The sequence below is a fragment of the Ogataea angusta genome (genome assembly GCF_019207475.1).
Source record: "Ogataea angusta isolate 61-244 chromosome Unknown 61-244_NODE_5_length_850226_cov_91.758892, whole genome shotgun sequence".
Taxonomy (NCBI): Eukaryota; Fungi; Ascomycota; class Pichiomycetes; order Pichiales; family Pichiaceae; genus Ogataea; species Ogataea angusta.
In genome coordinates, this window is record NW_025065219.1 from 578,947 (window position 1) to 591,432 (window position 12,486).

Genomic DNA, 12,486 nt, shown 5'->3' on the forward strand with positions numbered 1-12,486 from the left:
GCCTGCTTATATAATCACATGTAGATCTGGTCGATGAGAATCGCGTCAACCACCGTGCCTGTTTTAATCACTGTCTTTCCATAATCACTGGCAGCTGGGAGGCAGACCAGCCCGTTGGCCCTTTTGAAAGAGCCGATGTTGCTGCTTCGTTGGAACCCGGTGGAGGTAGCAACCAAAGCCATGTCTGACTGACGAATGCTGACCCGCTGGTATTCAGGACGTTGTGGGTCCAATTTCAGGTCTTCTGCAAGTTTCACCTTCACAACTGGCTCTGTAGGCAGTTTCTGGCCAACTGCAGGCTCGAGTCCTTGCCATTTTAACAAGCAGGGCAGAACAAACAGATGGTAGCAAACAGAAGACGAGGCAGGATTACCGGGCAGAGCAAAGACGACGGTGGATTTGCCAATTGTTGCAAAAGTGGTTGGTTTGCCCGGCTTCATTCTGACGCGTCCAAAATGGATGGTGCCGTGGAGTTCATTTTCAATCGTCGGTTTGAGCAAGTCAAGCTCTCCCATGGACACTCCTCCAGTGGTGACTAAACAATCAATTTTTTTGACGTCCACAGCGTCTTTTATAATTTTGACGAGCGAGTCCTTGCTATCAGACGCAATTCCCAGGTCAACCACCTCGTACCCGCAATTATGCACCATCGACACAAGCGTCGGTCTGTTGCTGTCGTATATTTCTCCATAGTGTAGCAATTTTTCAGTTTGCACGTCCTGTAGTTCATTTCCAGTAGAGAGCAGCCCAATCACTGGTTTGCGGTACACTTTGATTTTGTTGACCCCGACGCTCGCCAACGCGCCTATTTCTCCTCCTCCTGATGAGATCCTAGATCCTTTGGCCAGCACCAGACTGTCCTTTTTGGTGTCAGAACCTATGGCCCTGATGTTCTCTCCAGCTTTGACATTTTTAGCCAGTATCTCAACGAGCTTCTCCTCGGTCCCGTCCTCCGTAGTCTCTGCCAGCCGTGTTTCTTCCACCATCACCACCGCGTCGGCTCCCTGAGGAAGCGGCGCTCCCGTGGTGATTCTCGCAATTTGTCCTGCAACCAGTTCTTTCTGGTCGTTCTTGGAAGCATGCGAAACACTAACAACAGGATAGACGCCAGGCCCATCGGAGCTTATGACCGCGTATCCGTCCACAATACTTGCGCGAAAATTGGGAACGTCCATCTGCGCAGTGACATTTTCCGCAACCACGCTGCCAACTAGACGAGGGTCTGAGATGCTCAGCTCGATCACCTTTGGAGTCGGCGTGTTCTCGCTAATCTTCGAGTACGCCTCATCAACAGAGATAGCAGGATACGGCGAGACTCTGTGCCTTGCAACGACAGAGTCGACCAGCTCGTGTTTGGCAAGGTGTCCATGATGATGGTGATGATGATGATGGCCAGAACCGGACTCTTCGTGTAGCGATCGTGAGCTCTCAACTCCCAGTTGCGAAAGTGCGTGCCCAAGAACCCCCTTGATTGCCTGAAAATTCTCCGTGGCTCCCTTTGGCGAGCCGGGCAACGTGACTATCAACGTCTCTCCACGAACACCGGCTACCGGCCGAGCAAGCATGGCAAAGGGGGTGATTTGGAGAGAATAGGAAAGCATGGCATGGACCAATCCAGGCGCCTTTTTGTCCAACAACGGCTCAATGGCCTCCGGAGTGATATCTGTCTTGGTGAAGCCGGTTCCGCCTGCGGTCAAGATAAGCCTGATATCCTGTCTCACCCAGTCCAAGACTGCAGCTTGGATATCCTCTATGTTGTCCGGAACAACCTTTTGCGCTATCAATTCAAAGCCGTCTAGGTGTTGTTTCAGTGCATCAACAACCTTGTCGGTCGATAAACCCCTCGAAACTGACTCTGATACAACCAAGATACCAACAGTCATATCTTGAAATTACGTTTGGTTCGACGCGACGATAGATAAAATTTTTTACTGGTTTCTGGTCGTAATGTCTTCCACCCAGAAATATGAGGTCCTCGTGGACTCATTCATATCGAAACTCAAGCGTCGACAGATCACTGGATCCTACAATGTTGCCACCGCGACATGTCGGCTGCTTATGAGAGTGATTTCGAGCTCCAGATGGTCGAGCACCGAGGAGTTCATCAACCTGATCAGAGGAGTCGGATGTAAGCTGATAGACGCCCAGCCTCGCGAGTTTGCGACAGGCAACATTGTCAGACGTGTGCTGGCGATCATCAGAGACGAAGTGAGCGAAGACTCGGTCACCCAGAGCGCCAATAATGCACCGTATAATACGTCCATGTTCCAACTGCTGTCCACCACGCACACAACCAAGCCGCAGGGAACACAGGCCACGAAACAGCCCAACCAGGACCTCCGCTCGGTGGTCATCCAGGGAATCCGCGAATTGATTGACGAGATCGCTTCTGTGCACGAGAACATCGAGTTGATGACAGTGGACCTGATTCACGAGAACGAGGTGCTGCTGACTCCTACACCTGGCTCGCAGACAGTCTTGAACTTCCTTCTGAAGGCCAGCCTGAAACGTAAGTTCACCGTTCTTATCACAGAGTCCTATCCCAACGATATCAACGAGTGTCACAGCTTTGCCAAAAAACTCGCAGAGATGAACATCGAGACGGTCATCATTCCCGACTCGACGGTCTTTGCCGTCATGTCGCGGGTTGGAAAAGTCCTCATCGGCGCGCGTTCCGTTTTTGCTAACGGCGGCTGCGTGACTGCTGCCGGTGTCGCGACCGTGTGCGAGTGTGCAAAAGAACATAGAACTCCGGTCTTTGCAGTTGCAGGACTGTACAAATTTTCTCCAACGTATCCATTCGACAGAGACTCGCTGATTGAGGTGGGCAACTCAGGCAAGGTGCTGCCGTACGAGGACAGCGATCTTGTTGGAAAGTGCGAGGTGACGAACCCGCTGTTCGACTACGTGGTTCCGGAACATATCGACATCTACATCACCAACATAGGTGGATTCTCACCTAATTTCATCTACCGAATAGTGCTGGACAACTACAAAGCTGAAGATGTACAATTGGGATGAAATATAATGAATATATGCATTGTTTGAACCGTTTTTGCACGCCCCGTGCCTCGCTCGGTCACTCAACAATTGGGTGATCTTGAGCTGGATGCAACGTCTGCCTAGAGCGACGCTGTAAGGGGCAATATCGACAGGATTTGATTGAGTGCGGCTCTATCCTATGGTAGAGTTGCAATTATGAAATTCGACAGTGGAACATCAGTAATGAAGTCTTGTAAGTAGAGTCGTCTGTATTGGTCCAGGTCAAGACAGATGTAGCTCGTGATGTTTCAGAATTTTTGTGAAATAGTCCCAGTGTCCGAGTGGTTAAGGAGCCGCCCTGCTAAGGCGGTGTGCTTTGCACGCGCAGGTTCGAATCCTGTCTGTGACGTTTTTTTTTTGTTTCCATAGATTTTTTTCCAACTAGCCGAGCAACTGCCTCCCGTCTACAACAATACATCCAGACATTCAATCTACAGCTTAAACACCTAAAAGTTCTGGTCAACCAGCTTCTTGACCAGCTTCCAGTCGTTCTTCTCACTGTAGTCCAAAATCACCGTACCACATCCCTTGCCGTAGCACTCGTCCAAGCTGGCCACCATCAGACCCTCGGTGACCTTCTCTGGCCAGCAGTCGCGGTCAAAAAAGTTCGATCCCGAGCAAAAGTTGATGAACAGCTTCGGGTCGCTGTTGGTACTGTTGTAGCTCTTGGCGTTGTTGATCATGTTTTTGACGTACTCCGCCTTCTTCGGAATATCTTGCTCAGTCTTGATCTCACAGAAATCTTGGACCCTGATACATCCTCTGTCGTCATCCGTGGTGTTGTAAGACCACGATGGGGCAGGAATACCCAAAGAGCCTTGCTTCTCCCCGCTCTGGACACCAAAACGCCTGAACAAGACAATCTTACCTCGACAGTCTCTCAATGCTGGCAGCTCTGAGCGCAGATACCATTTGTCCCTGTTCTTCGAGATGAATCGGTCGTTTATGACATTGGCAAACTCGTCGTTCTGGTTGTCCCACGTGCCGGTGCCCTCTTGCTTAAGGGACAAAATCACAAACTCCGAAGGGTGCTTGTCGACGAAATTATACACTTCGTCCAAAAGCTCGCTGAACTTGACAGATCCGAGCAGCTTGACGGGGAAATTGCCGTGAATGACAATCAGGTCGTTCCGGTGCTCGTCGTCGTCGTGCGTTGTAATGAAGTTGCGGGACAGTCTCACGTCCAAGAACCGAACGCCGTGCTCCAACTGTTTGGTGACAGATGCGCCCTGGCATTGGACAGAAGGAAGGGCAGTGTGGCACGCAGCAGAGTTGTGGGTTCCTGGAATGGAAAGACGACCGATGTTGGTGTCGTCAGAAACGGACTTGAGCTAATTGGCGTAGTCAACCATCTTGGTTATATTTTGGCAACTGTATTGACGTGCTTACTCTACTAGACTATTTACTGGGAAGCTGAAATTGCTTAGGTAATCCCCGGACGCAGGAGTCAACAATAGACATTGCATAGCCAGGCCTCAGTTGTTCAGCGCCTTGCGCAGGAGCTGCTGGCCCTGTTTTACCAGGTTGAGGTTCCGATAGAGTTCTTGCGAGGCGTCTTCGTACACGAAGCCAAATTTGTGCCATTGGCTTGGGTCCTCGGTGACCACATATATTTTATCCAGGTGTCTCTTTCTCGTAACATTCTCGACGTACTCCAGCAAGCTATCTTCGAGGCCATACTTACCGCTGTAGGCAGGCAGCACGCACAGTTTATCAATCAGCAGACCTGCAGGCGATTTTGAGCTCACAGGCTGGAGAGGCTTGCAGATCACCAAGCCCACGGGGACCTCGTTGTAGTAGGCATACTGCGCTAGTTCTCCGGACTCTTTGATTTCCTCGAGCTCCTGATCTGAATAAGACGCGTATGCTATCACGTTAATCAGGCCCAAATTGTTGGCAGTTAGATCGTCCAGAGAGATCATAAAAGCTAAATCTAAAAATGTAAGTCTAACTAAAAATACTCTCGATATTTCGCTTCATCATATTAATGCATCAGGCAGATAGGTGAAATCTCACCAAGTCTGCAATTAATTTATTCATATACGTATCTCTGTTTCCTATTTCTTTTCCGCCACCAAAACCCCCACCTTGGGGTACTTGGACTTGAACATTTCCTCCCAGCCGTCCAACGCTTTCCTTTCTGCCTCAGTGAGATCTTTCAGATCGTCAATTGGCTCCCCAAAACCCCTGACCATGGCTATACGTTAGTTGAGACAAACGGTAGATACTTACACTCGTCAAACGAGTTTTTCGCCAGTCCACGAGATGCGTCGTGGCCAGCAAAATTCGAGTATGGTCCTGATGGGCCGTAAAATTGTCTGGCCTTCGAGACATCGTACACATTGCCCTTCACTGCAATGTAAATCTGCTCGAGATCAAACCCATTGTACTTATACAAAGTACGAGGAGTGAACTCCTGCTCCTCCACAGCCACATCGTCTGACGCGGGATTGATTTCCACTGTTCGCGAGGGTGCAAATATAGTGCTTCCCAGGAAGAAAGTGGCCAGAATCACCACAATGGCAACAAGTACTAGAGTCTCCATGATGAAATATTTATTTGTGGTGCTACTACAATTTAGAAATAGAAAATGGAAAACTAACATCCGTGCACCGCAATGCATAGTCTGACCAGAGGAGACACGATCGGAATGCTCAGGCTTGCATGCGTCGTCTTGGACCCTCTGGCGGGCGTGGCTGATCATGGGATTCATATTCTGCGCAGGTTATCGTTACTCGCCCTCTTCCAGCACGTGCGACGCGAGTCTTCCTAGTGCATCCAGCATCGTCGGGCTACGAGTCGACTGGTCCTGGACCTGTTTGCGTAGAAGCGCATTTTCCGCCTTGAGTGCCTTCACCCTGTCATTCTTGAGCGTCTTCAAGCTTTTGATCAGTTTCAGGTTCTTCATGTTTATGCATTCGTTTTCGTTCTGTAATATGTGAACGTTTTTCTCGATGTTGGCGATGTTTTTGAGCAGAAGTTGACGCTCCGTTGCGTACTCCTCCATGTTGCTCCTCAATTGGTACTTGACCAGGTTCTTGCTCAAATTTAATCGCAAGACCGTCTGTTTTGCCATTTGAATCAGCTGCTCCAATTCCGGCTGCTCCACGGCTTTGGCGTTCTGTAGCTGAGCCTCCGTGCGTTCCAGGACCTGTAGAAAGGCCTCCACGTCGCCGTCCATCTCTTCCAGCTCGTTGGGGCTCAGCTTCGATGGCAAGTTCATTACCGACGCCGGAGACGATTGCGACGAAACCTGGACCGAGCTGCGTCCGGAAACGCTCAAGTCGCTTGGCGAGCTGTGTACGCTGCTCTTGGAGTCGTTGGGCTCTGCGGAAGCCTCAAATGACTGACCCATGGTTGTATTGCAGTAAATTATCTGTTTACTATTTCGCGTATTCCAACGCGCCGCAAAACATTTAGGGTAGGCGGATAGGGCAATCCCTTTTTTTTTTAATTCTTCCTTGTTCTCATTGCAAGATGGAAGACCCTTTTGTCGCCAGAGTGGTCTGTGCCGTACAGGCCATGTTCTGCGTTTTAATAGTGTCTTTTTGGCTCAATATTCTGATACTAGTCATTTTACTGTGAGTTTGCCAAATTCGACATATCGCGCTAACGCACAGGACCGACCACTTTGTTTTCCATAGCTACTTGGTCACCCGGCTCAGAAACCTGCTTTATAAGACCCCCAGTCCTCCTCCTAATTCTTCGCTAACAGTTTCATCGCCTGGACATATCTAAAGCGCGACTGCCAAATTAGGAAAGTCGGATAAGATCTGAGTGAAAAATACTTAAATACTCATAGCTGGGCACACACATTTCACATTGCAAGATATGTTTGCTCGCACTCTTAGACAGTTTGCCCGCAGAAGGCTATCCAGATGGTCTGTTCCGGTGTCGGGAATGGCTTTAGGCGCCGCCCTGTTGGCTACCAACTCGGGCCCTATGTTCAACGATTCTAGAAAGAAAAAACGCATTATCTTTCTGGACGATGACGAGGACGACGAGGACGAAGAGGATCGCAAAGAAAGAGAACGGCAAGAGGCCATAGCCAACAAGCCTTCGCTCTCCACCGTCTACTCCCTAACCGATTTTGAGAGTATTGCGAAAAGAGTTCTACCTGAAGGAATCTGGGGATACTACTCCACCGGCTCCGACGACGAAATATCCTTGCGAGAAAACCACTATGCCTTCGGCAGAATCTTCTTCAGGCCTCAATGCCTAATTGATGTCAGCAGCTGCTCATTGGACACAGAAATTCTGGGCACCAAACTCTCTGCGCCATTCTACATCACCGCATTTGCCGGCTCTCCCTCGGCCCATCCCGTGGCAGAAAGAGGTCTCCGCAACGCTGCTGGACTCGAAAACATTATTCATCTAATTCCATTTCAACTGTCCTTCCCGGTGGAGGAATATCAGGCTGGCCTGAAACCCGGACAGCAGAACTTCTATCAATTGCATTTCTATAACCAAAAACAGTTTGACGAGGCTCCCGAGTTTTTCAAGAAACTGGAGAGCATGCCTAATATTAAAGCCGTTTTCATCAATGTCGACCTCAACGCTCTCGGCAATCGTGAAAAAGACAGCAAGATCAGAGCACGGATCGACTCTGGAACGACAGAGGCTCTCGAAGTGTATGCGCATTCCGACGTCAAGTACTTCAACCTCACCTGGGACCACATGAAACAGATCCAGCAGATGACCAAGCTTCCTATTGTGTTGAAGGGTGTTTTGAATAAGAACGATGTGCTCAAGGCTGCTGAGGCTGGTCTTGCAGGTGCTCTTATCTCAAATCACGGTGGTCGTCAGCTCGACTTCGCCATGCCTCCAATCGAGATTCTGGCCGAGAGCAAGCAGCTTCTCAAAGAGAAAGGACTGGACAAGAACTTTGAGCTATTTATTGATGGAGGAGTTAGAAGAGGCTCGGACATTATCAAGGCTCTCTGCCTAGGAGCTTCGGGAGTCGGTCTGGGAAGACCGTTTCTGTATTCGCTGGCCAGCTATGGTGAAGAGGGCGTTCAAAGAGCGATTCAGATTTTGAAGACCGAGATGATCAGGGACATGAAACTGCTGGGAGTCAGCTCTATCAGCGAGCTCAATGAAGATATGGTGGACATTACCTCATTGAAGTACAAAGGACTGCAAACCAGAGACCATCTGTACGACCAGAACTATACACCTATGCCTGATCCGCCATTCCGAAAAGAGTGAGCAGGAAACCTATTTATCCTGCTCCACCACATTGGCCTGGCTCCATCCCATTCTCTGATTGAGACGCTCGTACTTCAGACGGTCTTTGTCACTAACAGACGGCTTGACACTGTCCAGGGCCTTTTCAAAGTCGTCACTCGTCACCACGACGTCATCGCCCATATGTAATTCCTCAATAGATTCGTCTCCAATGCTGATACCGGTAAAAAACTTCTTCTTCAACGCAATAACACCTGCCTCGCGGACCAAAGACGAAAGATCGGCACCAGAAAAATTGCGGCAGCGCTCGTCATGCGCCACGGCAGCCAGGTCAACGCTGGAGTCCAACGGCGTTCCGTTAGAGGCAATAAGCGTTCTGAGAATTTCCAGTCTCTCAGCAGCATTAGGAAGCTCAATGTACAGCGTCTTGTCAAGTCTTCCAGGCCGCAGCATGGCTGGGTCGATCATGTCCGGTCTGTTGGTAGCTCCGATGACGAATATCCCTTTCCTGTCGTTGAGACCGTCCAGTTCGGTGAGCAGAGTGTTGACGACTCTCGAGCTCGCCTCGCTCAGCGACGACTCTCTTTTGGGCACCAACGCGTCCAGCTCGTCGAAAAATATGATACACGGAACTGAAGCTCTTGCACGTGTGAACACCTGTCTGACCGCGCGCTCGGATTCTCCAACGTACTTATTAAGAAGCTCTGGTCCCTTGACAGAGATAAAATTGGCCTTCGACTCGTTGGCGACGGCCTTGGCCAGCAGTGTTTTACCGCAACCAGGAGGACCCCACATAAGCACACCCGCTGGAGCAGTGATTCCAACTTTCTCGTATATTTCAGGCCGTTTGATCGGCTGCACAATGGCCATGTGTAGCTCGACTCGCACGTTCGACAGAGCACCCACGTTAGACCACGTGACATCTGGAATGGTGGCAAAGCCTTCTCGCTTTGCAGATGGCTGGATCTGAGGCAGGGCCGTCACAAAGTCCTGGTGTTCTATGCACAGAGACGCAAGCTGTTCGGGTGTCAGCGCTGTAGGGTGCTTGATGAGGAACTTTTGAATTATCGAAAGCTTGCTGAACTGCGGTTGCTCGTTGCTTTTCTGCAAAAGCTCTTCTGGATTCTCGTCCAGCTCCATCCCATCCTCTTTACTTTCCTCCTGTTGCAGTTGAACCCCTTCCAAAAGCAGCTTTTTCTCGTCTTCCTCGCTCAAGGAGGTAAATATTCGCTTGATGGCAGAAATACCTGCACCCGTCACCAGCGCCTTCAAATCCGCACCCACAAACCCAGGTGTCATTTTGGCTATCGAGAGAAGATCAAGCTCTCCACTGATTCTCAAATTCTTCACCATGCTCTCCAGAATCTTGAACCGCGCGTGTTCATTCGGAACATTGATGCAAATTTCTCTATCAAACCGTCCTGCCCTTCTAAGAGCCGTATCCAGGGAGTCTGGACGATTAGTGGCGCCGATAATAATCACTGGTTTTCCGTCAGTATTCTCAAGCGAAAGCTCGTCCATCGAAGTGAGCAGCTGTGCCACAATCCGTCGTTCCATCTCACGCTGTGCACCACCATCTCTTTTGGGCGTAATCGCATCGATTTCGTCGAAAAACACCAAACAAGGGGCTAGTTGCTTGGCCTCATCAAATATCTCCCTGACCTTCTTCTCGCTCTCTCCAGACATTCCGCTGACCACGGACGGCGCACTGATCGATATGAACGGAACTTGAAGCTCCCCAGCAAGCGCATATGCAATAGTGGTTTTACCACATCCCGGGGGACCGTGCAGCAGAACTCCTCGTGGAGGCTCAATTCCTGTAGCCATATAGATCTCAGGATGAAGAATGGGCATTCCAACGACCTCCATCAGCTGCGAAACCACATCATCCAGACCACCAAGCTGGCTAAGAGTGAGGGTAGGCGGTGTGCGATCTTTAGCCACTTTAGGTCTCTTAGAGTGTTTGGAACCGTCCTTGGATCTTTTCTTGGCTTTTTTTTCTTCTGGCTCTGTAGTCTCGGTGGCCGGTGTCTGTACTTCATCTTCGTCTTTCCATAAACTCACAACGCTTCTATTAGCTTGGTTAGTGTCCCTGACTTCCATCATGTTGTCTTGTTCTTCAGACTCGTCGTCTTTGATTTTCAAAGTGCTTGGATCAATACCCATACTTTTCATCTCCTCTTCCTCGTCCGCTATCACCGTCTTCCACACACGATCGATCGAGTACCGCAGATGGTCGTCTTTGGTTCTCCTGAAAGAAGCATCTTTCAGCTTGACATATTCGAAGATTTGGAGCGACGTCAAGTCCTTCGCTAGTGCCATGGTCAGCGGCCCATTAGTGATTCCCTTGGACCTCATAACTTCGGTTTGCTCCTCCAGCAAATTCATAATACTATTATAGACCTTGTCATCCATTTCGCGCTGGAGAATGCCTCCCTTCTGAGCTTTCACCTTGGCCATGGAGAGTTTATTATTCCAATATTTTTTCAAATATTTTTTTTCCTGCATTAAATTATTTTGGTTTATCTACATTAGCCATGGGCAATATGGCATCCTCAGGGCCCAAAATTACGCCACAAGATAAGGCAATTTTGCAACTGAAACTGCAAAGAGACAAGCTTCACAAAGCGTCTGTGAAAATTCAGACAGTTATTGACAGAGAGACAGAGATCGCCAAGCAATGCGTCAAGCAAAATAATAGGAGAAAAGCCCTATTGGCGTTGAGAAAGAAGAAGTATCAGCAAAACCTACTTTCAACAGTGGAGAAACAAGCCGAAACGCTGGAAGAGCTGATAAATACGATTGAGTTCAAGCTGATCGAAAAAGATTTCGTTTACGGTCTGGAACAGGGTAATCAAGTCCTCAAACAGTTGAACAAAGAAATGAGCATAGAGAAAGTGGATAAAATACTGGACGACTCAGAAGAAGGAATCAGGTATCAGGAAGAGTTGAGCGAGAGACTAGGAGAACTCATGTCCAAGAGTCTGGAAGACGAGGTGGATCTGGAGCTTGAGGAACTGGAAAAACAGGAAAGAGCAAAGCAGTCTCCCCAAAAAGATGTGGCGGCTCAGCTTCCAGAGGTCGTCAACAAACCCTTGCCCGAAGTCAAACCGAAGCAACCAGAGGAGCGCGAAGAAGAGCAACACGCACCACTACCTGCATGATAATTTATCATTATTTATTACTGGTGTACTCATAGCTGGTCTATGACTATTTACATCGGGACAGGCTCATCAAGCCACTCAAGGAATTCTGGAGTGAAGTATGATATGATGATTCTGGCTCCCGCTCTGAGGAATCCATAATGAGCCTCGAAAGCAATTGTCTTCAAGTCGACAACGCCCTTTTCTGCTGCAGCGTGCAACATGGCGTACTCGCCGCTGACATGGTAGCAGCCAATCGGATAGTCTGTGCAAAGGTCGCTGGCCTCTCTAATGATGTCCAGATAGAAGGTGGCCGGTTTGATGAGAATTCCGTCTGCTCCTTCCGAGACGTCCCTGGTTAGGGCTCTTCTTGCCAGACCTCTTCCACCAGATGGTAGCTGGTAGCACTTTCTATCTCCTTGGCCAGGACTGGAGCACGCAGCATCCCTGAAGGGGCCGTATAGATTACCACTGAATTTAGCAGAGTATGACATCACAAATGTCTTGTGGGCCAAGCCTGCGTCTATGAGACCTTGCTTGATAGCTCTGACACGGCCGTCAATCATATCAGATGGTGCAACAGAGTTTGCGCCGGCCTTGGCGTAGTTCACGGCGACTGCTGCAATCCGTTGCACAGAAACCTCGGTGTTGATGGTTCCGTCTTCGTATAGCACACCACAGTGGCCATGTGAGGTGTACTCGCACAGACAAACGTCGCACATGATGTAAAGTTGTGGATATGCTGCCTTCAATGCCTTGATTGCTTGGATAACAGGTCCGTCTGGGTCATCGGCAGCAGTTCCCACGGGATCCTTGACGCCGTCTTTCAGCGGCACTCCAAACAAGATAACAGCCTTCAAGCCTTTCTTGACCAGAGTGCCGACGTATGGGATCAGTTTCTTAACGCCGAACCTTTTGATGTTTGGCAGCGATGGGATGTCTTCCTCATCGTCTTCGTTATCAGTTACAAAGAGCGGGAAAATGAACATGTCTTTGGTCAACTGTCTCTCATGTTGCCATGAACGAAGAAGGGGGTGGTTGTAACCTCCCTGCAGAATCGACGAGATCTCTGTTGGACGCGTTTGAAGATATTCAGCGGAATGCATTGAAAAAT

The 12,486-nt window shown here is 49.4% G+C and overlaps 8 protein-coding genes across 8 annotated transcripts; 3 read left to right on the forward strand and 5 right to left on the reverse strand.

Moving 5' to 3' along the window:
• Positions 1-14: 14 nt before the first annotated feature.
• Positions 15-1,883, reverse strand: KL928_002873 (uncharacterized protein; the record flags this gene model as incomplete). Its single annotated transcript, XM_043203397.1, has 1 exon — positions 15-1,883. The coding sequence occupies one exon, from the start codon at positions 1,881-1,883 to the stop codon at positions 15-17; it is 1,869 nt and encodes a 622-aa protein (XP_043060027.1).
• Positions 1,884-1,947: 64 nt separating this feature from the next.
• On the forward strand, positions 1,948-3,021 carry KL928_002874 (uncharacterized protein; the record flags this gene model as incomplete). The annotated part of the gene is made up of 1 exon (XM_043203398.1): positions 1,948-3,021. The coding sequence occupies one exon, from the start codon at positions 1,948-1,950 to the stop codon at positions 3,019-3,021; it is 1,074 nt and encodes a 357-aa protein (XP_043060028.1).
• A 467-nt stretch (positions 3,022-3,488) lies between these two features.
• Positions 3,489-4,964, reverse strand: KL928_002875 (uncharacterized protein; the record flags this gene model as incomplete). Its single annotated transcript, XM_043203399.1, has 2 exons — positions 3,489-4,367; positions 4,563-4,964. The coding sequence occupies 2 exons, from the start codon at positions 4,962-4,964 to the stop codon at positions 3,489-3,491; spliced, it is 1,281 nt and encodes a 426-aa protein (XP_043060029.1).
• Positions 4,965-5,239: 275 nt separating this feature from the next.
• KL928_002876 (uncharacterized protein) lies at positions 5,240-6,397 on the reverse strand (the record flags this gene model as incomplete). Its single annotated transcript, XM_043203400.1, has 2 exons — positions 5,240-5,723; positions 5,802-6,397. The coding sequence occupies 2 exons, from the start codon at positions 6,395-6,397 to the stop codon at positions 5,240-5,242; spliced, it is 1,080 nt and encodes a 359-aa protein (XP_043060030.1).
• A 476-nt stretch (positions 6,398-6,873) lies between these two features.
• KL928_002877 (uncharacterized protein) lies at positions 6,874-8,250 on the forward strand (the record flags this gene model as incomplete). The annotated part of the gene is made up of 1 exon (XM_043203401.1): positions 6,874-8,250. One exon carries the CDS (start codon positions 6,874-6,876, stop codon positions 8,248-8,250), a length of 1,377 nt encoding a protein of 458 aa, XP_043060031.1.
• Positions 8,251-8,259: 9 nt separating this feature from the next.
• KL928_002878 (uncharacterized protein) lies at positions 8,260-10,689 on the reverse strand (the record flags this gene model as incomplete). The annotated part of the gene is made up of 1 exon (XM_043203402.1): positions 8,260-10,689. The coding sequence occupies one exon, from the start codon at positions 10,687-10,689 to the stop codon at positions 8,260-8,262; it is 2,430 nt and encodes an 809-aa protein (XP_043060032.1).
• Positions 10,690-10,766: 77 nt separating this feature from the next.
• Positions 10,767-11,393, forward strand: KL928_002879 (uncharacterized protein; the record flags this gene model as incomplete). Its single annotated transcript, XM_043203403.1, has 1 exon — positions 10,767-11,393. The coding sequence occupies one exon, from the start codon at positions 10,767-10,769 to the stop codon at positions 11,391-11,393; it is 627 nt and encodes a 208-aa protein (XP_043060033.1).
• Positions 11,394-11,443: 50 nt separating this feature from the next.
• KL928_002880 (uncharacterized protein) lies at positions 11,444-12,478 on the reverse strand (the record flags this gene model as incomplete). Its single annotated transcript, XM_043203405.1, has 1 exon — positions 11,444-12,478. The coding sequence occupies one exon, from the start codon at positions 12,476-12,478 to the stop codon at positions 11,444-11,446; it is 1,035 nt and encodes a 344-aa protein (XP_043060034.1).
• Positions 12,479-12,486: the final 8 nt, after the last annotated feature.